Source organism: Zea mays, chromosome 7 (genome assembly GCF_902167145.1).
Source record: "Zea mays cultivar B73 chromosome 7, Zm-B73-REFERENCE-NAM-5.0, whole genome shotgun sequence".
Taxonomy (NCBI): domain Eukaryota; kingdom Viridiplantae; phylum Streptophyta; class Magnoliopsida; order Poales; family Poaceae; genus Zea; species Zea mays.
The window spans coordinates 172,269,616-172,295,907 of NC_050102.1; the positions used below are offsets into that span (position 1 = coordinate 172,269,616).

The following is a 26,292-nucleotide window of genomic DNA, read 5'->3' on the forward strand; positions in this document are numbered from 1 at the left end:
ACTCCCTTTCCCGTCGAGCTATTTGCAATTTTGCCGTGGGGGTAACCCATGGAGATCACGGAGGAGCAGCGGCGTCGCGCCGAGGCCAACCGCCTCGCCGCCCTCGAGAAGCGCAAGCGCTACGCAGAGGCCGCGGCTGCCACCGCCTTTCCCACCTCCGGTGCCTCCACATTCCCTGCCTACGACACTGCCGCCGCCGCCGAGTGGAGGCTCGCCAAATGCCCAAGAATCGCCCCGCCCGCGCGCCAGTTACCGTTTGTACCGCTGCCCCCTCGTCCTTCCCCACCGCCGCTGCCGCCGACTCCGCCTCAGCCGCCGGTGGGGTTCCAGGTTGTGCTGGAGGTATGCGGCCCCGACGAGTTCTGGGTGGCGGTGGTGCCGGTAGAAGGCAGGGCCTACCCTGGGGAGGCCGAGTGCCTCGGCGCCGTCCAGGACTGCCTCGCTGCGGCTTCGGTACGGTTCGCGTCCGTTCTTGCCTTTGAGGAATAAATGTTATTCCAGTTTCTGCTTTGATCAGAATGTACAGTTCATGATCTACTCGCCTACTCCTACTCCCGAAATTTGGTGTTTTCTTGGATAGTGCTATGCTTTTGTTTGCGAGAGTTTGATGATTTTCGTGTTTTTTACACCAGTCTGTCAAATTGGTGGGAATCGGCGAGCTTTTCTTGATAAGTAGTTCTTTTTGAATGATTGATAAATAGTTTTTTCTTTGGTTCCATCTGTTTGGATGTTCTTGATAAGGAATTTGCTATATAGACCGGAAACTCCTTTTCCATTTAATCCTGGGTTTATCTTTGGCTCCATCAGTTTGGATGTTCTTGATAAGGATTTTGGCATGGAATTGTAATTGCAACTCATTTTCCTTCAATGTTTGCACTGTTAGGTTGTACAATACTCTGCAACACAGTCGCTAAGTCAAAGCACACATCTTCGTCCTGTATTTAAGCTTGTGGACTATGGTGTGGTGTTGAAATGCCTTAAGAAATTACCTGGAGCTTCTGTGCAAGAAATACCTTCTAGCACAAAGAGAATTATTCAGAATATACCTAGGTATCACGTCCAAAAGTGGGCTTCTGATGAAGAAGTACATGAGCTTCTCAAGAAACTGCCACAGCAAATAAAAGATGCGCTTTTACCCTTCCAACTTGAAGGAGTGATGTTTGGGCTTCGAAGGCGTGGACGTTGCCTAATTGCAGATGAGATGGGGCTCGGCAAGACTCTCCAGGTGGGCATATAGCATGGATTCTTGCATAGTGCAATCCTTGCTGTTTTGTATACGAGTACCTTGAGATATTCTTGTGATGTATTTGTAGAATATTATTGCAGCACTATTAATTCAACAATGATTTATTTTATTTAGATTTATGACTTGTTAAATGATGTGAATAGACCTCCCTATTTGTTCTTTGTTATTCATTTCAGATTTGATGACTTGGTTTTAGATTATATGAATTGGCCTACCAATTTGCCTATATTAAGGGAGCGAGTGAGCATATTCTCATGCATTTTAATGCAGGCGATTGCAATAGCATGCTGTTTCAAGGACGAGGGCTCTATATTAATAGTATGTCCAGCTGTATTGCGTTATTCTTGGGCAGAGGAATTGGAACGCTGGGATCCTTCATTTATGCCAAAAGATATTCATATTGGTATGAGAAATCTTTTTTTTTTGGTTGATGTGAAAGCTGGTTTTTATTGGACTTGCTGTACAATTTCATCTAGTCCTGAATAATTATGAAGTACAGATATTGTTTGATCACACATTTTGTATCATAACCCTCCAACTTCTTTGTTTGCTCTTGATTTTTTTTTCTCGGAAGAAAATAGGAATAGTCCAAAATGCTCTGTATTCAGGCTGAACTCTAAGGACTATATGCTTTTCAGTTATAATATAAAATTCGTTAGCATTCACCTGGTCATCTAGTATCTGCAACCTTTAACTTTTATTATTTCTATCTTACTTTCTGTGTGCATAATGTGGAAAGTAATGAATTTTTGCTTTCATAAGTTGACTGAAATGTTGTAGCCCACACAACATCCCCCTTGAACTATCAAAACAAGACCATTCAGATGTCAGATACCTAGTGGTCGCTTGATCTATCCAAGTAGATTTTTTCTTCAGTTTGACTTACTGACTTGTTTTTGGGATTTTTAGGAACTTTTGAATAAGCTAGCATTTGAACATATTTTAATGAGTTATGTATGTTTTACCTTTTCGGGTCAAAAGATGTGATATTCAATCCGAAGCTAAGCTAACTTCTAACATAAGTTCAAATCTAGAATGCTTTTGGTTCTTTGAGTGTAAGTTAATGGGTTTATTATTGAGAAAGTAACTTTCAATCATAGATTTGTACTTTGGTTGTAAACTGTGCTAGTATCAATAGTTGGAATGCGAAACCCTAACCCTAATCAGGGTTGGGAGTGCATATATATAAGGCAATAGTTGGGCCAAGCCCATTACAAAGAGGGGTATACAGGTAATTACACAGGGACTGACCCAAAACCCTAACGGGATTCCAACACCCCCGCAGTCTCAACTCTATCCTGTACAGATGTTGAGACAAGATCAAAACTCGCCAAAAGCACTCGACTGCAACCCCTTGGTGAAGATGTCAACGAACTGCAGCATGGTCGGGGCTGAGAACCTAAACGTCACCGGCAACGACAAGCTTGCGGACGAAGTGTAGGTCGATTTCCACATGCTTCATGCGTTGATGCTGCACAGGATTTGTGGAGAGGTAGACCGCGCTGACGTTGTCACAGTAGACGTGGGTGGCGCGCTGTAGGGGGGTTGCAGAGCTCCTGGAGAAGTTGGCTATAACGCGGTACTTGGCCTCAGTGCTAGAGCGAGAGACAAGGGCTGGCGCTTGGCGGCCCAGGAGACGAGGTTGGCGCCCAGGAACACGACGCAACCGAAAGTGGACCGGCGCGTGTCGGGGCAGCCAGCCCAGTCAGCGTCGGTGTAGACCACGAGCTCCGACGTCGAGGAGGGTCAAAGGAGAGGGCCGTAGTCCATGGAGCCACAAAGGTAGCGTAGGATCCGCTTGATAGTGTTGAGATGGGGCTCTCGCGGGGTGTGCATGTGGAGGCACATCTGCTGGACGACGTAGGCAATGTTGGCCTGGAGAAAGTCAGGTACTTAAGGGCGCCGCTGAGGCTCCGGTAGGACGTCACATCGGCGACCGGGGGTCCGTTGTCCTCAGAGAGCTTCGCCTAAGTGTCGACGGGCGTGGAGTAGGGCTTGCAGTCGGGCATGCTATCCCGCTCCAAGATGTCGAGGGCGTACTGGCGTTGGTGGAGGAAGAGACCCTGAGACCTCCGCTCGGCAGTGACGAGGAGGAAGTGGTGGTGAGGCCCTAGGTCCTTCATGGTGAACTCACGCTGAAGGGCGACGATCGTGCGCTGAAGAAGATTGGCACTGGACGCTGTGAGCATGATGTCATTGACGTAGAGCCGCAGGTAGACGATGTCATTGCCACGCCGGTAGATGAACAAGGATGTGTCTGACTTGGCCTCGACGAAGCCGAGGGAGGCCAAATGGGAGGCGAAGTGACTGTACCAGTCCCACGGTGCCTGCTTGAGGTCGTACAGGGAGCAGTTCAGCCGATAGACCAGATCCGGACAAGCGGAGTCGACAAAGCCGGTAGGCTGGCTGGAGTAGACTATCTCTATCAAAGTGCCATGGAAGAAGACATTCTTGACATCGAGCTGATGGACCGCCCAGTCCCGAGAGAGGGCGAGGGAGAGGACGATACGAACGATGACAAACTTAACGACGAGGCTGAAGGTCTTGTCGTAGTCCACTTTGGGCCGCTGAGTGAAGCCCCGAAGGACCCAACGGGCCTTGTAGCGGTCGAGTGAGCCATCCGAGGTCAGCTTGTGGTGGATGATCCACTTGCCGGTAACCACGTTGGTGCCTCGTGGACGCGGCACCAGATTCCAAGTGTGGTTGGCGAGCAGGGCCGTGTACTCCTCCATAGCGTGACGCCGGTGGGGATCGACGAGGGCCGCGCGAACGGAGGAGGGAACCGAGGAGGTGCCCGGAGGTGCGTTGGTCGTTAGTATCAGCCGGTCGACGGGGCGGAGAACACCGACTACGCGACGAGTCACCATCGGGTGGACGTGGTGGATGGTGATCGTGTGTGGTACACTGGGGGCTCGCTGCAAGGACAAGCAGGCGGGTCGGCTGGAACCGAGGGAGCGGCACGCCTGCGACGGTGGTAGACGTGGGCGGGGTCGGGGTAGCGAGCCAGACAGGGGGCAGCCGACGGGGCTGCGCTCGTCGACGGAGCCACGCATGGAGCGAGCGAGGTCGATGGGGCCACGTGTGGCGCAAGTGGAGGCGCGAGCCGTGGCGTCTGGGCCACGCGTCCCGCAGATAGAGGTGCGAGCGGAGGCGTCTGAGGAACAGGATCGATCTCAAGGAGGGAGTCGAGATCGGTAGGCGGGGAGGAGCCTGCAAGGGGAAAACATCTTCATCAAAAAACAACATGACGAGAGATGATGATGCGGTGGGAGAGGAGGTCAAGGCAGTGGTACCCCTTGTGGTCTGGAGAGTAACCGAGGAAAAGACAACGAGTAGAGCAGGGAGATAGCTTGTGGGGAGCGGTGGCGGAGGTGTTGGGATAGTAGGCACAGCCGAAAACACGAAGTTGGTCATAGGAGGGGGATGTGCCATATAGGGCAAAGTGGGGAGTGGGTTGGCTCACTGCTTTCGAGGGGAGGCGATTGAGGAGATGAGTAGCGGTGTTCAGGGCCTCTGCCCAGTAGATGGCAAGGAGAGACGCCTGGATGAGGAGGCAACAAATCATGTTGGTGGTGATGCAAATGATGCGTTTGACTTGGCCGTTCTGGGGAGAAGTGTAAGGGCACGAGAGGCGCAACTGAACGTCGTGGGAGAGGAAGGAGCGAGAGGCGGTGTTGTCGAACTCTCAGCCATTGTCACATTAAAGGGCACGAACCGAACGACGGAACTGGGTGGAGACCTAGGCGAAGAAGTGGGTAAGGTGGAAAAGGTACCAGACTTAAGGCGTAAAGGAAAGGTTCAAAGAAAGTGAGAGAAGTCATCCAGAATGACTAGGTAGTATTTGTAATTAGAAAGGCTTGAGGACAGGAGAGGTCCAGAGATCACAATTAGGGGTATAAACAATACAGGTATTATCCGAGCATCCGACCGTCCGAAGAGCCCAATTATCTGGATGGATAGTTTTTTTTCCGGATATCCGCAGATTATTCGGATTTCGGATTCGGATAGTACAGTTCGGATATCAGATACAAATATGAGATGACTGATACCCGTCGGATTCCGGATATCCGAACATCTTACTAGATACCTTACTAGATTTCAGATTTTGGATATTCGTATAGTTACATGTGGAATCACCCTAAGTATCCAAATTTCAACATAATCAATACTTCACTTTATCATTTTCATATGAGAACTTGAGGTTATATTCTTATTCTTATAGAATGTTTATTGGTCCTGGTAACCTATTTGCAATTTTCGGTCGACACCAGTATATTTTATGAATTTAATTGCATTTTGATAATTTTCTATATAATAATAATAATATACAAATAGTCTCAGAAATTCATAAAATTTGACGGAGGGGCAATACATGTCTATATAGCATCCTAAGCAGCCCTGGACGTGGAAGTGGAAAAAGGAAGACGAGAGTGACGACCGACCTGGCAGACATGGCAGAGGTGCCTTGAGGAACCCCGACTACAGGAGATATCGAAGCAACTGGAGAGCTGGGACATCACGTCAGGTCCAGGGTCACCGAGGCGACGATGCCTAGTGGTGGCAGTAAAAGCATGGGGGAAGGATACGTTGGTGGGGGAAGTGGAGGGCAAATGAATAGAGTAGAGGGGGTCGGAGCTGTCACAACGAGCGAGCACGACCCGAGTGGAAGGTGGCGTATGGTTGAGCCCCCATGGATCGAACTCCATAGAACAATGCTTGTCACTAGTAAAGCGACGAACCGAGAGAAGGGGATGAGTCAGATGAGGAGCAACAAGGACGTCGTTAAGGTAGAATAGCCCCGGAAGAACCGATGCACCTACTAAGGTGACCTGGAGGTTGGAATGTTGCCCACAACGATAGAGGGAGGATGTGAGGGGTGTGGAGGATGGTAGTGAGATAACGAGCTAGTGGTAGGAGTAGTGTGAAAGGAGGCTCCGGAGTCGACCACCCAATCAGTGGGAGGGGGAGAGGGTGGGGAAGGCCAGGGTGCAAGGAAAGAGCTAGGGGAGGTGCTCCGACAAAGCCACTAGTAGGGGAGGGAGATAGCAAGGTCTCGATCGCTAGGGAGGCAATCACATCACGGGGGAAGACAAGCGGTCCAGGCACGTGACGGCTCACCTAAGGGTGGAGTCGACACAGTCACAAAGAACAGGGTTCATGGCCCGATTGAAAGCCATGAAGGTGCCCCGAACAAGCTGGCCGTCGGGAAGGAGGACGCGCACAGCGATCACAACAAAACCAGGTGGAGCCAGGGAGGAGGTGGCGCCGGCGGCTAGGGCAACGACGGGGCTAGGATAGCCGAGAGCCACTGGAGTAGCGGGCGAGGCAAGGCTCATGGGTGAGGAGATAGGGGCCAGCGCAGGCGACGCTCCGGCGAGGGTGTGGGCCAGGGGTGGGGCACCGACAGTAAGGAAGTAAGTGGAGAGGGACGACGCAACGGCGCAGGGAGCTAGCGTGGGAGGAGAGGCCTCCGGCAAGGTGGACACGCCCATGAGCTCGACCTGGAGGGAGGAGTAGGGGGTGGGCGCGGTAGTTGGCGCCACAGGGGGCTGGGGCGGACACACCAGGGCTATAGGGAGCCGGGTGTAGACATCTCATGGCCGCAAGGGGCCAAAGCCCACCAGTGATGGATCTGGTGCGGGTCGAGGTCGGAGGAGCCGACTGCTGGGGCGTCGGTCACATCTCCGCGAGCTGCTGCTGTAGGTGGCACCGAGGCGAAGCCGAGGGAGTGGCTGACGGAGGAGGGGTCCGACGGTTTGAAGTTCCAGCTGGCGGCTTAGGCCTAGCCGCCGGCGAGCTAGAAGCTATGCGCGCTGGGGAAATCGGAGCGAGGAGGGAGCAGGGAGCCGAGCGCTGGTAGGGCGACGACCGAGCTCCACGTTGGTGTCCGTCGAGAGGAGCTTGAGGAGGCGCAATGACGCGACCATGGGAGGCAAGCAGTGGGTGGCGTCCGGCCTGGCCGAGCAGGGAGAGGGCGATCAGAAGAAACGACACGAGCATCCTGGGAGATGGACTGGGGCGTCCTGCAGCTAGTGAAGAGGAAGGCTAGTGTGAGGGAGGCCTTGTGCGCGAGCAGGCTTGAGGAGGATGGACTGCGAGCGTGAGACAGAGAGGGTTGTGTGCGGTGGCTTGAAGTTCCAGCCGACGGCTGGGGCTGGTGAGACCAGCGGTTGGAGGTTGGGGAAGGCGGCGGCTGTGGGTGAGAGGGAGGGAAGAGAGAGAAAATCGCTCTAGTACCAAGTTGGAATGGGAAACCTAACTCTAATCAGGGTTGGGAGTGCATATATATAAGCCAAGAGTTGGGCCAAGCCCATTACACAGAGGGGTATACGGGTAATTACACAGGGACTGACCCAAAACCCTAACGGGATTGTAACATCAATGAAAGGCTATCGTTTTGCAAAATATGGCTAATGTCTTATCACTTCTCCCTTGTGTGATTGACTTTCTAGTTCTGAATATATTCTTTTCATATTTGTGTCCAGTTCATATAGAGGAAGTATCAAGTGCACAATAGTATATTGGTGCACATATGTGCAAACTCAATCTCACCACACGGATCCAATATGAAGGGCTGAAGTGAGTAGACCTAAGTCAGCCCAAGATGGGATGAGAGAGCTCTAACCTTGAACTTGAACCTTTAAGATTAAATATTTGTATCCGAAAGATGGGATTCAGTTTTTCATATGTTTCACCAGTATGCTCTTGTGCACTTGATATTTCCTATTTTGTACAAGGACCATATGTTTAGATGTTTAAATTATATCTATTATTTTCTCATTTTCAGTATTTGGTCGTCAAGACAGTCTTGAACATCTAAATGCTACTCCAAGGGCAGTGATTATATCTTACCAGATGCTAAGTCGCCTTAGAGAAAGTATGGTGAATAGAACATGGGCACTGATGATTGTTGATGAATCACATAACATACGCTGCACGAAGAAACTAGAAGAAAAATATGAGGTATTAATGTTATCATGAAAAATTAAACATTCTCATGTTTCAGAACAAGCATACAACTCTCAAATAGCAATCTATGGAGATTCTGTTCCTTGTTCTTTGACACATTCTATCATTATTTTTAAGATAATGACTTTGATAGCTTACTTTCCTATCTATACCACTATATATTCCACCGGTTTAAACTTTGCAAAACCCACCCAACCAAATCATCCTCACACCCATAACCTCCACTAAATCCACCAAACAAATCGCACCTAGACTTAATACACTATCAAAATCAACGGTTCATATCACTGGATAACTCCCTCTCCCTTACTTAAATCCAATTGACAATATTATTTGGATTATCCCGCACCCCTCTCCCTCCCCCGCGACCCCGCTGCCCCCAGCTCCCCCCTCCCTCTCAGTCGTCGTTGTCGTCGTCAACCACTCCCCTCGCGCTGTTGCACCCTCTCCTTTTCGGGATCGTAGTGTTAGCACGGGCTATATGCTACTATTACAAAAAAAATGACTTCGAGATGATTTAGTGAACTTCCACATTTCTTCATCATTGAGTTTGATTCTCCACATGCCTACACTCTTTTATAAAAAAGGGAATTAATTACCACATCTGAGTCATTTAGTTTTCATACTACTAGTCTGAAATATCAACATTCTACTCGCTTCTTGTATTGACTTGCTTGTCTTGTGATAGACAAAAGCTGTGCTACATCTAGCTTCAAAAACTGAACGCATCATATTGCTCTCGGGGACACCCTCTTTCTCAAGGTTATAAATATATCCATCATACTCTTTGAGTTCCTTGTGCTATTGAAATTGTACTCTTCATATTTCATCTGGGATGCATGAAAATAGTTGTGATATGAGATATATTTTGTTAAGATCACCTGATGATTTCAAAATATCAGTAACTGCAAAATGATCTTGATGTTTTTTTTGTCTTACTCTTTTGACAGTATTGGTTGCACTAATTTATGTGAATAGTGGTCTTGTGAGCATCCATGTTGATATGGCACAATTGTGCATAGATATTATTGCCTAACATTGGCGGATCTAGAGAGTGGACAGGGTGGGCCCCGACCCACCCTCTAATTTTGATCCTGCTAAAATATATAGATGGTTTTGATTTATTTGTTTTTTTATTCTCATATGTTGTAGGTCTAATTTTGATCCTGCTAAAATATATAGATGGTTTTGGTTTATTTGTTTTTTATTCTCATATGTTGTAAGATTTGAAATGCTAACTCATTTTTTATTTTGATTTTCATAAGATTGGACCACCCTAACTTTAAGTCCTAGATTCGCCACTATGTCTAATGCATTACCTGCTAAGCATCTGTACTGATTATATTATGGAGTGAGATGTCTGTGCATGCTGAGGATGTCATGAATTGTTCAAAAGCTTTTTTTTACTGCTTTGTATTATGATTTTATCTCTACTATTTTGTATTTGAAGAATCACAATATGGTATGATAGGCTGGTTCCATACAATCTGTTACATCATTTTACTATATGTTGCTGTACTTAAATATTTCTAAAATGAAGTTGGCACTTACTATTTATTTTCTCCTAGGCGATAATAGACCTTTTGATATCTACCACCAGATAAATATGCTATGGTAAGAGAAAATGACATCTTACTGTCTTGGTCTTATGAAGCTCTTTACATTGTTCAGTTGCAATATTGTTGTTAATCACCCTACACACACTGCTTTCAGGCCCCACATGCTTGGTACTGATAAATTTGATTATGCGAAAAAATATTGCTTGCTGCATGTTGCACGAAGTTATCAGGGGAAAATGTTTAAGGTATGTGATTCCTTGGTTTGTAAAGGCATATCACCGTTACTAGCTCTATTCCCTAAGCTATGGCTTCTATGGGCTGTCTGCAGAGCTGTTTTCGCTAAGTGGGGTAAAATCTATGTTGTGCATGTAGAAACTAGACATGCAAACCATGGAATAATGCATGAAAAACTTTTTACAAGTAGCCCCCCTCCCCCCAAAAAAGTGTTAGACAACCTATTTCCTTCCATGTTTAGGAGGTTTTATTCTCTATTAGGTGTTGGCTGATTGCCCCTAATTAGGTGATACCCATCCCTATCAGGCGTTGGCTGATTGCCCCTGATTAGGTGCGAATGGGTGATTTTTTCCTATATGGATGTTTCCTATTTAATGTGAGATCTCCCTGATTGACTTCCTGATCATTGTTTCTATAAATCAGGTGGAGCACAATCTGATAGAGATCTATATATTGTAATCCTGCTACTCAGTGCAATGCATCACACAATATTCCACGCTATCATGGTATCGGAGCACCGAGGGTGTAGAGGGACCCGAAGCTATTGTATCTGGCGATCACGCTCTTGGAATGAAGATCCTTCACAGAAAGGCCAAGAGGGTCAAATTCGACAGAACAATTGTTATCAGAAGTAAACTAACGAACTGAAATGAGGTTTTGAACAATATCGGGGGCAACAAGAATGTTATTAAGATAAAAGGGACCCGATATGATGGAGTGGCCTGAAGTTGTGACAGGTAAAGTGGATCTGTTTCCAACCATGATGGAAGTGGAGCGCCAAGAATGAAATAAAGAGATGTTACCACTATCGAGAGTCATGTGACTGGAAGCACCGGAATCCATGACCCAGTCTGTGGCGCCAGGAGGACTTAGGGTCATGGTGCTGAAGTTGTTGGCGAGAGACTGCTGATCCCAGGATCCAGTTCATGGAGTCCATGGCACAGTCGGGGAGGCAGGAACCACAGGGCGCTGCTGCAGAGTCCTGAGCGGATGCTGAACCGACCCGACAGGCTGGGTAAAGTGACACGACAGAGGGGTGTACTGGGTCGGAGCAGCGAAGAGCGCCTGTTGTGGTGCGCCCTGGTGTGCAGGCGGACGTCCGCCACGCTGCTGTCCAGTAGGGCCGGGCCACATCGTGATTTGCCCGGTCCATGGATTGTACAACGAAGGCCAAGGCGACTGAGCCTTGCCTCATCCGCTGTTGTTGGGGCGACGCCGTCAACGACCACTAGCAGAGGAGCCCCCGCCATAGGTGTTGCTAGTGGGTCGGCTGGTACCACCAGCGGGCGCCGTGACACCTCCAGGGGGAGGGGCGATGGAGGAAGCAGTGGTACTGGCGACGAGAGCGGTGGCCGGAGGCAGAGGTGGCGTGAGCTTCAGTCCCTTGACCAAGAGCTGCTTAGTTTATTGTGACAATGTCAGTGTTGTCTACTTGTCCACTAACCCGGTTTAGCATCAGCGCACGAAGCATATCGAGATTGATCTCTACTTCGTCCACGAGCACGTTGTCATTGGTGATGTTTGTGTTCTTCATGTCCCAACGACGTCTCAGTTTGCAGACATCTTCACCAAGGGGCTGCCCACTTTTGTCTTCTCCGAGTTTCGATCCAGTCTTAATGTCTGCGCCATCGACGTTTCGACTGCGGGGGGTGTTAGACAGCCTATTTCCTTCCATGTTTAGGAGGTTTCCTTCCCTATTAGGTGTTGACTGATTGCCCCTAATTAGGTGATACCCTTCCCACTCAGGCGTTAGCTGATTGCCCCTGATTAGGTGCTAATGGGTGATTCTTTCCTATATGGTTGTTTCCTATTTAGTGTGAGATCTCCCTGATTGACTCCCTGATCATTGTTTCTATAAATCAAGTGGAGCACAATCTGGTAGAAGTCTATATATTGCAATCCTGCTACTCAATGCAGTACAACACAATATTCCACGCTATCAAAGAGAAACAGGATTTCAGCAAACCAGATAATAAATGTAGTGGTTTAAAATAGAAAAACCCTATAGCGCAGGTATTGTAGATTAAATTCTATGAAAGAGAAATGAATTTTGCCGGTAGTATCTTTGTGGAATCATTTTCTTAGATCCCTAATGCTGTAATTTGTTTTATATGCAGGACTTCTCTAAGGGCACACGGTTGACAGAGTTAAATGTTTTGCTCAGTCAAACTGTCATGGTTTGTTCTTACTCTTTCGGCCACTTAAACTTCAATTACCTCTGCTCCATTGTGGTAGTTCAATCCATACTGTTTGTTGTTCTGTTATCCTAACTAATGTACCTACACAATAAACTATTTAACGATACTAGCCCTAGGTTTCTTTTAGCCACCAATTGCACATTATTTTTTTTTGTTACTGATGTAATTCTTTAGCCCTCTTCATTGAAATTTTTATTGGTCCAAAGGCAATTGGCAGAGAAGTGTTACTGTTGGCAAATATTCTTTTTTCTCGAATGCGCAGGAAAGCTGCACATCTCTGTATTATAGAGAGAAAAAGGATCGGCTCCTTGCATGAACACCACCACCTCACTCGGCCAAGCCATGGGGGTTGAACAAAACAAAGTAGGTTGCACTGATTAAAAAAACAAGGATGGGACCTGACCAAAAAACCCACAAACTAGATTAAGTAGCCCAAGCCATGACCTAGACTGTTGGCAAATATTCTAGCAAAGTAAAGGTTTACTGTTCTATACTGATTTATAAAGAAATGAAGTGCTCATTTCCTAATAATATGCTTGCCATTATTAAAGACTTGCATTTTGTCACAATCCATGCAATCACATGATATGTTATGCTGAGATTTGATTGCTTATTGACATCAACTCTGTCACAGTTAAAGTTAGCTGCTTTATCTGCTTCTGTGGTATAGATTAGGCGACTGAAGGAGCATTTGTTGAATGAACTGCCCCCCAAGCGGCGACAAATTATTAGGTTGAAGCTAAAGGCACCAGATATCAGGGCAGCCACATCTTCATGCGGCAAAAGGGTGAACCCTAACAGTTGTAATGGAACTCTTACAATTGAATTGCCCAGTAAAAGCAATGATGATGAAAATACAAAAGAGGAAGAAGGTATTCATGGTGCTGACTGCTAAATTGAGTTTTCAGTTACATATATTAATGAATTTTAATACCGCCCTGTGATTTCTCTCTCTTCTGCATCCACGACTAGTATGATGGTTCTGGTAGCTCTGCATAAATATGGTTATCTTTATTTTTATCCAGAAGATGATTGCAAGAAATCTCCAAGGAGTCTCACCCCACAAGAGATTGGTATCGCAAAGTTATCTGGATTTAGTGAATGGTTCTCAAATCATTTCATCATGAATGGATTTGATGCTAACCATAACCTGGATCCCCAGTCTAGCTGTCAGAAAACAATAATATTTGCACATCACTTAAAGGTTCTAGATGGAATACAGGTAAACAGTTTCATGTTTCTCATGTATGCATTATCTGTCATCATGCTATTAGAGTATTAGGTAGTCTGTCCTCACTTAAGGATGTATTTTCATCATCAATATATTAAGCCTCATGAACTATGGACAAGGGTTCCAATCAAAATTATGATGATTATTTACTTCTGTAGCTTGAAATGTATAAGCCTCAGTATTTCTCAATAACAATTGAGATTTATCGCGACCATGTTTAAGTATTGTTCAGATTATTTTTTATTGAGTTTCTTGACCACAGAAGAAGCACCAGCCTGGTGCAGTGGTGAGAGCTATCTCACTGAATCACCAGGTCACGAGTTCGAAGTTGTCTCTCCACATTTGCGGGGAAGGCTTGCCTTATTTTATCTCTTTCCTTGACCCCACTCAGGGCTTGTTCGTTTCACCGATAATCCATATGGATTGGTTGGTATTGAGTCGGTTTAAATCTATAGCATGTCAAAATTCATCCCAATCCATTTCAATACACTCCAATCCACATGGAATTGGAATAACCGAACAAGGCCTCATGTGGGAGCCTCCCGACACTGGGTCTAGGGTCTAACCTTTTTTTCTCTTGACCACCGAAATCCAGGATGAGGCAATTTTATACGTTCAACTGTTTTCATAATTCATACAGGTGTTTATCTCTGAGAATGAGATCAGATTTGTTCGCATTGATGGAAGCACACTTCAAAGGGAAAGGAAAGAAGCTGTTGATTCTTTCCGTTTGGATCCAGAGGTGCTGCCTCCAACTCCACCCACCCACCCTTACATTTTTGTTGCATTTTCCTCAGTTTTTCTATTCCATATGTCTAATAACTTCTGAATCTGGTTTAATGTTTATCCATTTTATTTTCAAAAAGGTGAAGGTTGCAATAATTGGAATTACTGCTGGTGGTGTTGGCTTAGACTTCTCATCTGCTCAGAATGTTATTTTTGTGGAGCTCCCAAAATCAGCTTCAGAATTGCTTCAGGTTCTTAGCTTTTTTTCTCTGTTTGCTGTTGCAATTTCTTTTCAACCATTACTGAATTCAGAGTGGCGGAACAATGGTTTTCATAGTTATTCTGGTAGAATCGGAATTGAAATGCTAATGTGACCCTGCTTGTTAATTTGTGCACACATTAGTAATCTTTCCGTTCCTAATTAGGTTGCTCGCCCTGTGATTGTTGGTCGTTTTTTTTCTTGTAGCCTGTGGTGCTACTGTAATCTATTTCCTGGGGTGTTGGTGTGTGTGGTGTTCCTGTACTCAGGTTTGGGTCCTTCTAGACTCGTGTACTTTTTTTCCACCTTAATGAAATGACATACAACTCTCCTGCATGGTTTGAGTAAAAAGTCTAGAAAATGTAACAACATTTTAGCACCAAATTATCTTGAGAGTGCACTTATTTGGTATTGTAGTTGTCAGTGTATTATATCTATAAACTCCATCAAACTGTTGAAGTTACTAAGTTAGAAACTTTTGACTTAGGACAAAGCCAAATTGACTTAAAATTTGGAATGGTGGGAGTGATTGAGAGGTTGCTGAGAAATCTTTCACTCTGTTGCTATTAGGCTGAGGATAGAGCTCATAGACGTGGCCAAAGAAATGCGGTCAACATATATATATTCTGTGGAAAGGTTAGTTCGTTTGTTTTCCTTTGCAATTTGTTCTGTAATTTTCATTGTAATAGCAAACAGAATAATGTTAGTCTTGCAGAACACATTGGATGAATCACACTGGCTCCAGTTAAACCAGAGTCTGTTCCGTGTCTCGTCTTTGATGAATGGAAAAAAGGATGCTGTAAGGGAGATTGAGGTAGGTCACAGAACCTGTTTTTTCTTTCACAAAGTTTAGAATATTAATCGTTTGTAAATTTCTATGTTTTTTTGAGGAGAAAAGGCTGTAGGGGAAACCCCTACAACGCGATTTTATTGAAACTTTTTTGAAATAGAAAGAAAATTACAATCCGTCAGGGCCAGACGCCTTATCCGGATGCAGAATATGCATGCGGATAAGGCGCCTGGCCCTGACGGATTTAATAGCAGATTGGAAGTGCTGTTGTAAGATCTAAGTTTGTAGTCTGTAGCCAGTGTCTATTAGTTAACCTGGGATATGTAACAGCCTAGCAGGCAACATCCGTGCCTTAAAATATCTGATAGAGGATGCCAGTTGGAATATTAGCCCCTTGAGAAATCTGCTGAGGATAGGGTTCTGAATAGTTTGTATCTATTAGGTCATGAGGATCATTCCTTCTTTATCTATTCTTCGTTCTTTCTGTGTAAGGTTGATCAAGTGTGCCAACTTGAAGAAATCAAGGACACCGAGGAAACACAACGCAAACTGCATCCTTTGGAGAATCATAATGCAGGTAAAATGAATGCTGAACCATGCTGATAACTATCTGATTTTACTGAAACAAATGCTAATTTGTTTGAGGTTTCAGATTTGACCCACGTACCAAAAAAACTTCTGGAAAGTGATGATTTGTCCATTGATGGTTTTCTTGGCATCGAAGATTTGGAATTTGACTTGGATTTCACCATTAGGACAATTCCTCTTGAATTTGAGGTAAAAAGGAGAATGCTCCATTCAACATCTATCAATTTCTTCCTACTTGCCACTTATTACTTATTGATTACTGGTTGAAAAATGATCCTGTCCATGCTTATTTTCCTGTTAGGATGAAAACCCCGGCACATCCTTGAAAAATAATCCAACTCCAACAGTACTTGAAGACAGATCTTGTATTGATGTTTCTCTTTCACCAGCTGCAGTCTTTTGCTCTGTACTATCTAGTTGTAAATCAATAAAGGTGAAAAACTTTCTTTGCTTTCTTTAATCATATGACATTTATACATAATGATCTAATTGCTGAAAAATGTTAAGTCTCGTAAGAGGCTTTCTGGAAATTCTGGGTCCTTGAGTCAAGCTGCATCTGTTCCAGATTTTCCAATTCAAGTGGAGTCTCTGCGTTTTGAGGTTAAAGCACTTCTTACCTACTTGTTTATTCTATCTTTTGCCTGTTATTGTGATTGTACTCTTTCTACTTTCTTGAGGTTAAAGCACTCTGAGACCTATGCTGTGGGGAGAGGAGGGGGGATAGCTACTGCAATGTCAGCCATTCCGTAATCTGCACTTGTTTTGGGATATAGCAAATGTGTTTCAAGTTCTCTTAGGCCCCGTTTGTTTCATTGGAATTGAATTCCATTTTAATAATTATAATTTAGACAAAACTAATTAAGTTTATATATTTATATATGTAATATATTTGTATATTATCCTAAATCATATGAGAGAGATAGTTATATAGTACATTTATGTTATAGAGGCGCAAGTAGAAGAGTGTGCTATAAGTTGTACATCGGAAAATTAGCATGTAAATCTATAGAATCAATTTCCATCTCTAACCCTATGAATTTGAGGTAGGCTTATATGATAACTTTGGAAAGTGGTGGAATGTCATAATCTAAAAAAATAGCCTATTTTATTAGTAAGATTCCAATTCCTCGAAATCAAAGGAAACAAACGGGGCCTTAGGTGAAAAGAATATGATTGCATGTGCTATGCATGCATTATTGTTAATTGGACTAAGAGGCCTTTTTGTTCTTGTTGTAGTTAGGGAGCTAGTCGATTTATCTTTCTGTTGGATATTGATGTGGCTAGCTTAGCGAGGAGAATGGGAATGGGGGAGTGGAGAGATAGACTGTTGAGGGCCTGGGGCTTGTGAATCACCCTGTTGCTGTTATGACTGGCATCCCGTGAACAGCCCTATTAAAATTAGTTGGTTAGATAAACATTTGGTTTGTTAGTCTCGGATAAAGTTTGTTAGGGATTGTTATCGTATTCGGTTGGATTAGGTAGACTTTGTTAGGGGCTGTTATCTTATTCGGATTGAATTAGTCTTAGAGTTTGTTAGGATAGAGTTTGTTAGTTGTTGGTGGCTGCTATCTCAGCCTATATATATTGTACTCCTTTGGTTAAGGAAGAAATCAAGCTGGCAAGTATCTTGCCCGTGCTTTCCCCACCTCATCAACTGTTCATCCGCTTTCCCCAACCAACAGCCCTAACCCTAGGACGGCGGCGCCCAAGCGCCGGGGCCCTGGTCCTCGACCTCCTACCCACCACTTGTACTACCTCTGTAACCCTAGTTCCAACATTCTGGTATCGGAGATGCCAAGTTTTGATGATGCACCTCCAACAACCACAGCCCCCTGCCCCTCCATCGCCACCACTGCTGTCGCAACAACAACCTCCATGATCGTTGGCCTTATAACCTCAATTTTTGAAGCAACATTCCAGCAGGTGATGATGCAATAGTTTGCCGCCCTCGCCACCGCCGTCAACAATCTGGCCGATCGACTGCCACCGCCAACAACATCTCCTTTTCCCTATGGCCTACCAAGATACGACGGAATACCAAACATCCCAGCCACCACTGCTCCAATTGTAGCCACCGCCAACTCCTCGCCATCCATCCCAACCGCTGCCATGACCTCGTCATCAGCCATCCCCCCTATCATCACCCACATATGCCCTAGTTCCGCCTTATGCCTACTCCACCGCACCAAGAATGCCCTTACCGATCCACTAGATACCGTTCCCGCATTCCCCTTCCCGCTCCCTAGTTTCACTGGCCACCACATCCCACCACACACCTACAATGTCCGTGCTTCCCCCACCTCGTCTATTGTTCATCCGTGGGTAGTACCGCGATTTCTCCAACCAGCAACCCTACGACGCCCAAGCACCGGGGTCCTGGTCCTCGACCTCCCACCCACCACTCGTACTACCTCCATAACCCTAGTTCCAACATTTGCTGACTCGAATATGCACGTGCCCTGGAAGGGGCCATGTCAGTGAAGCTTGAATATGTAGCCGTCCCACGAACTAAAATCACAATGAATTAAGTTGTGAAAGGTGGATTTTTTCCTTGATAGTGAGTGTGTAAAGCATGATGTTTCATAGTTGAGGATGAGATTTTATTCACTTAATTCATCTGAAGTATCATCATCTTTTGCAGGTTAGCCGGCACACAGGACGAATCCACTTGTACAGTTGTGTTCCTGGACATGATTCAAGACCCAAACCACTTTGTGAAAATTTTCTGCCAGAAGAATTGAATTCACCTTTATGTTCTCCCAGTGATGTTAAAACAAGAACTCTTCTCTTGAAAAAGATTCCTTCATTTTGCAATGTGTTCAATGCATTCATCAAAGAGTGGTTGGCACTAAGACCAATTGATCAAAATAAATTGCTTGGAAAGCCATTACAACTTCCGTTGAACCTTGAGTTGTGTTTTCTGAAAGATAGCATCAATCATAGCACAGAAGTATGGACCTGTTGAGTTCATTTAATTCTTCTCTTTACACACGCACTACGGCTTTGCTTATGAACATTGCACGCCATGTCCAATAACAGTTTTGTTCCTTTTTTCCAAAGAAATTCTACATATCTAAATGATACATATTTTTGTTCAATGATACAATATACAATTGTGGAATATACTGAAGGATGTCAATATTCTGAAATCCATATTTATATTAATGCCACCAAAAATCCCCTTATGGCAACCAAAGTTAGTACTATATTTTGGATATGATTGTGACTAACCTAGATTAGGCGAGATAGTAGCCCCCTCGGGTACTGTAGCATATATATAGGCAAACAATAATATATGGGCCTTAACACCCCCTGTCAAACTCAAGGCGAAAGTGGAGGATTTGAAGCATTGAGTTTGATTAGATGAAACTGATGTTGTGCCCTAGTTTGTGCTTTTGTGAAGAAATCCGCAAGCTGTAATTCTGAGGGCACATATTGAAGATCAATGGTCTTCTGATGACAATGAGATCTAGTGAATGAGACATCAACACCAATGTGTTTTGTGAGTTCACGCTTCACTGGATCATGACAAATTTGTATAGCTCCAGTGTTGTCACATCGAAGAAGTGTAGGCGAGTCACAAGAAACGCCTAGATCAGCCAAGAGCCAACGAATCCAGATAATCTCAGCAGTAGTAGTAGCCAGGGCTCGAAGTTCTGGTTCAGTACTAGATCTAGATACAACAGCTTGCTTCTTTGATTTCCAAGCAACAAGGGATGATCCAAGAAGAATACAGTAACCAGTGATGGAGAGACGATCTGTAGGATCACTGGCCCAGGTAGTATTAGAGTAAGCATGAAGCTGAAGTGGGGAATTTGAGTCATAAAATAAACATTGTGTTTTTGTCCCCCGTAAATATCTAAGCACACGAAGTAAGTGCCCATAATGAACTGATATAGGAGCAGAGACAAACTGACTCAAGATCTGAACCGCATGAGCAATATCTGGCCTGGTGACAGTAAGGTAAACTAAGATGCCTACAAGATGTCTATATCGAGATGGATCCTCCAAAGGTGTCCCATCAGTCGGACGAAGAGATAAGTGAAGATCCATAGGCATGACAACAGTGCGAGTATCACTAAGACCAGAACGATCAAGATGGTCTTGTATGTACTTGGCCTGAGAAAGATAAATACCATTTTGAGTTTGCAAAACCTCAATGCCCAAAAAATAACTGAGTGCCCCCAAGTCAGACATTTGAAATTCCTTACTCAGATACGCCTTTACATGAGCAATATGGTCTGGATCATCGCCTGTAATCAACATGTCATCAACATATAGTAATAGCAACATGCGTCCTCGTGAAGAAACATGAATGAACAATGCAAGATCATGATCACTAGAATAGAAACCACAAGCCTTGATGACAGAAACAAATCTCTCAAACCAAGCACGAGGAGCTTGTTTGAGACCATACAAGGCTCGACGAAGACGACATACATGCCCTGAGGGAACCTCTATCCCAGGAGGTGGATGCATATAGACTTCCTCATGTAGACCACCATGAAGAAAAACATTTTTGACATCCATCTGAGAGATAGTCCATGAAGATGAGGCTGCAACAGCAAGTAAAGCTCGGACAATAGTCAGATGGGCCACAGGTGCAAAAGTCTCATCATAGTCAATACCCTGAGTCTGTTGAAAACCTCTGGTCACAAGACGAGCTTTATATCGCTCAATAGACCCATCAGATTTGGTTTTAACTTTGAAGACCCATTTGCACGTGATAGGTACAGCACCAGCAGGTAACGGAACAACATCCCATGTACATGTGCGATGAAGGGCATTTAATTCATCAGTCATAGCAAGCTGCCACTCAGGTATACAAGAAGCCTCTTTATAAGATGATGGTTCAGCAATGACTATACCGGCACGGGAAAACCAATAACGTTCTGGAGCTGAAATAGTGCCACGGTCACGAAGATGATACCCCTGATTAAAAGCAACATGAGAGTCATCATTGTTAGTACAAGTATCAACAACAAGATCATCATCAGGATTGGCCGTGGGAGTAGAGCGAGGACGACGAATGTAAGTCTGAGTAACAAGTGGTTTGGAAGAGTAAGACTGAGATGGTGTGGAAGTGGAAGGTGGTGTGATGGGAATAAGAACATCTGGGGTAGAAACAGTAGGTGGTAATACTAATGAAGTTTCAGAAATGGGAGGAAGGCTCATGAAGGAGGTAGACTCTGTGGAATTAAAAGAAGAATGAGTGGAAGAGTTGTAAAAGAAGGGTCGATTTTCATTAAAGCTCACATCTCGAGAAATACACATGCGACGAGAAGATGAATCATAACACCGATAGCCTTTATGTTCAGGGTTGTATCCAAGAAAAACACACTCAACAGATTGAGCAGTCAATTTAGTACGTTCACGAGGTGATAATAGTACATAACACGTACATCCAAAAACTCGAAGGTGGTCATATCGTGGAGGAGTTCCGAAAAGGACTTCACCAGGTGTTTTGCCAGAGAGTTTGGATGACGGTTGTCTATTGATGAGGTAAACCGCAGTAGAAACTGCTTCACCCTAGAAATGTGAAGGGACAAAAGAAGATATCAACAAAGTGCGAGCAGTTTCTATAATATGACGGTGTTTGCGTTCAGCCACACCGTTCTGTGCATGAGCACCAGGGCAAGAAAGCTGAGCAAGAGTACCCTCTGAAGTCAAAAACTGGCGAAAATTATCAGATAAATATTCACCACCAGAATCAGAACGAAAGGTTTTAATATGAGTGGAAAATTGAGTGTAAATCATGCGAGCAAAGGTTTTATAAATAGAAATCAGCTTAGAGCGGCGTTTCATGAAATAAATCCAAGTGTAGCGAGAATGATCATCAATAAAAATGACATAGTATTTATATCCACCTTTTGACACAAAAGGTGCAGGACCCCAAATATCAGAGTGAACCAAATCAAAGGGTTCAGCAGAATGAGAATCACTAGTAAAATATGGAAGTTGTATTTGTTTTCCAAGATGACAACCCTTACAATGAAAATCAAACTTAACCGAAGTATGACCTAAGCAACCTGACTTTATTAGAGTAGACAATCTAGAGCCACACAAATGACCTAGACGATGATGCCACTGGGCAAAAGACGCAACAAAAGCAAGGGTAGCTGAAAGCACATGCGTTGGAGATGTGGCCAAAGAAGGAAGTCGCAAAGAGTCCAAGATGTAGAGGCGAGGAGCGGCTCTACGGCGACGACCAGTCCCAATCACTTCCCCTGTGCGACGGTCCTGTACAAAACAAGATGAGTCATCAAATCCGACAAAGTAATTATGATCCGTAATTTGACCTACCGAAAGAAGAAAATATTAGGTACTGTAAAGTGAGGATCGGAAAGAGAACCCTTATGAGTAATGTGGCATACAGTACCATCAGCTGTCGCACTGAAGCACCATCTGTGACAGGTGTAGTCGAAGCCAACTTTGACTGATCAGATGTGACATGAAAGGAGGCTCCTGAATCAAGTACCCAGGCCGACTCTGAAGTACAAGCGGACGAAGTGGCAGCAACAACAACTGACCCTCTAGTAGATGGTCCTGGACCACGACCACGAGCAGCACATCGTGCACGGAAATCAGTCAACTTCTCAGGAAACTTGACAAAGCAAAGCTCAGATCGATGATTGGTCTTGCCACAATGATCACAAGGCTTAAAAATATTCTTAGGTTTCTGGGCAGCAACCAAGACACTGTGAGGATTACCACCAGTAGAGCAAAGAGAATTAAGACGAGTCTCTTCAGCAAGTAAATCAGACAACGCCTTAGCCATTGTGAGAGTGTCAGAACCCTGAAGTAAACAAGCACGAAGAGAATCAAACTCGGCCCGAACACCCATAACAAATCTGTAAGTGAAGAACTTCTCAATAAACTTATGAGCCGGACATGGATCAACAGTACAAGCAGGCACCATTGATGTCAAAGCACTCATCAGACGATCAAAGGCTGAGTAGTACTCATCAATACTCATATCATTTTGCTCAATAACATGTGTCTGCTGCATGAGGGTGTGTAATAGAGCACCAATGTCCTGAACAAAACGCTCCTTCAAATGAGACCAGATGGCTTTAGCAGTTTTGAATTTAGACAAACTCATAATTATAGACGGTTTGACGCTGTTCACCATAGCAGCCATCACTTTACCATCATTAAGCTGCCATGTTTTGATATCAGCAGCATTGCAACGATCATCAGCAAGAACAGGTGCCGCATCAGTCAAATGGAAGAGTAATCCATGTCCCCGGAGTGCAGTCTCAACACAGAAAGCCCACTCCGGATAATTTTGACCATCGAGAGTGATATTGACCACAATAGCATTTGTCGCCATATTGAATTCAATGGAAATCAGTGAAACCAAACAAACCAGAGGAGCCGCAGCTGAATGCAGCCCGACTTGGACGAGTTGACGAAGATCTTGGGCAGCGGAAGCCGAGATGGACAGCGGCTGTCGCCCTGCTGCAGATAATCAAGATCACCGCGACTCTGCCTGCAATGGCAGCCACCTGCGCAGAAGCAGCGACGGCAGCGACGGTGCAGATCTGCAGTCCTACCCGGCGCAGAAGTGGCGAGGGCGCAGATCTGGATCAGGCGGACAGCGCAGAAATGGTGACGGCGCAGAGCAGGGCGCAGGCGGACGGCACAAATCTGAGGCGGACAGCGCTGATCTGGTGACGGCGCAGAGCAGAAATCCAGCGAGATCCGACCGAGATCCGCTCCTGGCGGGCACAGGAAGAGGGCGGCGGACTCCTGGCGGGCACAGGAAGAGGGCGGCGCAGACCGAGATCCGCCCCTGGCGGCGGACGTTGCAGGCAAGGGGGAAGGCCGCGCGACGAAGAGACGGCGCGACGGCCAGAGGGCTGACCGGAGAGCTGGCCGCGATGGCAGCACAGCGACGGCACCAAAAATTTGGATCAGGGTCGGGTTTAGATGTAAACCCTAACCTGCTCTGATACCATGTGACTAACCTGGATTAGGCGAGATAGTAGCCCCCTCGGTTACTATAGCATATATATAGGCAGACAATAATATATGGGCCTTAACAATGATAACCACTACCTTATGTCACCTTTTGTCAGTTGTACTAATCAGTAGCAAAGCCAGAAGCTTTTAGGAGCCCGGCCCGGGTAATCCTTATCACGCGAAAAATATTTTGCTAGCAAATTACAGTATTCCTCTTTGATGTACATACTTTTTTTTGAATTCTTTGCGCTCTTATGTTGCCTGAGGCCGGGGTGGCTGGGCTGGACAGTAGTTCCGCCACTGGTACATATAGCGTTTACCTATTTTTAGAGCTTTGATGAAATGCACAAGTATGTGTTTTAGTGTTGCTTAGCTTGATGAATATCTTTGTCACTTCCTGTTCTGATCTGCTTTCTTCTTAGGGGATACTTAAAGGGGGAAGTAAGAGGCGTGCTGCATCATTGAATGATGTCAGTAATCCTTTGCCAGAAAATGCTGAATGGAGACAGGTGGTGTTGCGTAATGGCACCTGTAAAGAGAGACAGTACACTCAGGGCTGGACCATTGATGATGAACCTCTCTGCAAACTTTGTCAAGGACTTTGCAAGTAACTACTCCTTGTGTTTAGAAGTAAATCCTGTTTTGTTACTATAATTTATAAACAAATAATGTTTGCTCAGAATAATGCTGTTTTACTTGGTTCAGTGGAAGGCTTGCAAAGTCACCAGAATATTTTGAAGATCTATTCTGTAGTTTAGCTTGTTTCCAGGAATACAGATTAAGAACCAGTGGCAGGGCCCTCCGGCAGGTGAGTCTTCTTTCTGTTATCCACATATGTGAACAATTTTTGTAGGTGCCATTAAAGAGTTAGGACTATTTTCAGTTATATAAATTCAAAGGAAGTTGCAAGTTAATTCATATATATATAATAAAGGGGGTGTTTGAATGCACTAGAGATAATAGTTAGTGACTAAAATTAGCTGTGACATCCAAACACCCTAGCTAATAGTTCAGCTATTAGCTATTTTTGGTAAATTAGTTAATAGTTAGATAGTTATTTATTAGCTAGCTAATTCCAATAACAATTTTTAGCCAACTAACTATTAGTTCTAATGCATTCAAACACCCTCAAAGTTTATCAGTAATTATCTGCAGGCACTGTTTCAAATAGAACGTGGCAAGTGCTCCCAATGCAAGCTCGATTGTTGCAAGCTTGTCAAACACATTAAACTCTTACCTTTGGGAAAGCGAGAAGAATACATCAGAAAGGTTGCTCCAAACATTGCAAGTAGAAAGAAACTGTAAGTGTTGCGCATTGATATCATGTTTTTCCATATTCTTTTTCAAGTCTAGGGGGGCTAGCAGAGTCGTGTGGTTTAAACTCTTCATGTATTATCAGATATGGATAATTGTCCTGTTAATTGTTGCTTTGATGCTGATGATTCCCTGCATCTACCACAGCCTAGATAAACTTGTCCGTGAACCAATTGATGGAAATGCTTGGCATGCAGATCACATAATACCTGTTTATAAAGGAGGAGGTACGGTATATATGCAAAAGTTTTGTTGAGTTGACTCTTGAACGTCATGATAATCTTTCTGATTTTATGTCAGGGGAATGTAAACTCGAGAACATGAGAACACTGTGTGTGGCTTGTCATTATGAGGTCACCAGAACTCAGCACAAGGAACTAAAAGAAATAAGAAAGAAGGCTAAAGAGCACTTGAAAAACGCCTTGAATAAACAAAAGGATAAAGTTAGTAGTCTCTCCTCTAGACTTCAATTATCTTTGAACCATTTTTGCAAATAAAAAATAGCAAATGTTCTTTGAGCAACGAGCTTCTCTGTGAAAACTAATAGAATGAGTAGAATGGTTTCTCCATTACTATATGGTTTACTTATACAACAGTGAGTGTACATGTAAGGAAAAAAAGAATTAAATTGCTCTAATAGTCTAATGTCATCTATTGTAATCAATACATATTGCACATGCATATATGATCTGCTATTAGGACCAAAAATTGTTGAGATATGAGAACTAGTAATGGTTAGGATATTGCCTTTCTTACATTCTGGGCAACCATATGCAAATTATGTATCGTTGTCCCCTTTTGTGTATTTGTTTCTCCTATACATTAGTTTTTTGTTGTTGCTATTATTCCTTCTTCTCTTTCCTTTCGTTGTAGCCAAGTGAAGCAACAGAAGAACTAGATGACGAATCGTTGCTGATAGCTGTCCCGGGTAGTGCCTACTCCTTAGGATTTCCTGGCAACGGATCTGATGAAAAGGCTGCTGAATAGGGCATGTTTCATTTACCTTGATTATTGTTCAAAAAGGGCGCTGGTATTTTTTAGCTCGCGTCCTTTTTTTGTACATGTTAAATGCTACCAAGCGTTTGTAAGCTGTTCGGCTGCTCTTATAAGCAGCACTGATAAGCAACACTATTGCAGCTGCAGAGCTAGAATTATCTCACATTTTTGGGCTTGTTCGTTTTGATGCTAAACCATGTGGATTGAGTTGGATTGA

At 44.5% G+C, this 26,292-nt stretch overlaps 1 protein-coding gene across 9 annotated transcripts; it reads left to right on the plus strand.

The window, feature by feature from the left end:
• LOC100277497 (uncharacterized) lies at window positions 1-26,292 on the plus strand. 9 transcript variants are annotated; one of them, XR_002263307.2, is made up of 25 exons: window positions 1-453; window positions 884-1,225; window positions 1,517-1,649; window positions 8,034-8,209; window positions 8,904-8,977; window positions 9,794-9,829; window positions 9,929-10,019; window positions 12,126-12,185; window positions 12,877-13,078; window positions 13,232-13,428; window positions 14,078-14,179; window positions 14,304-14,414; window positions 14,993-15,058; window positions 15,138-15,236; window positions 15,705-15,789; window positions 15,865-15,989; window positions 16,102-16,233; window positions 16,308-16,400; window positions 18,442-18,750; window positions 24,188-24,372; window positions 24,446-24,573; window positions 24,921-25,066; window positions 25,227-25,306; window positions 25,380-25,522; window positions 25,953-26,292. XR_002263307.2 is itself a non-coding variant. In XM_020540435.2 (25 exons), the coding sequence occupies exons 1-25, from the start codon at window positions 49-51 to the stop codon at window positions 26,064-26,066; spliced, it is 3,600 nt and encodes a 1,199-aa protein (XP_020396024.1). In that variant the 5' UTR covers window positions 1-48; the 3' UTR covers window positions 26,067-26,292.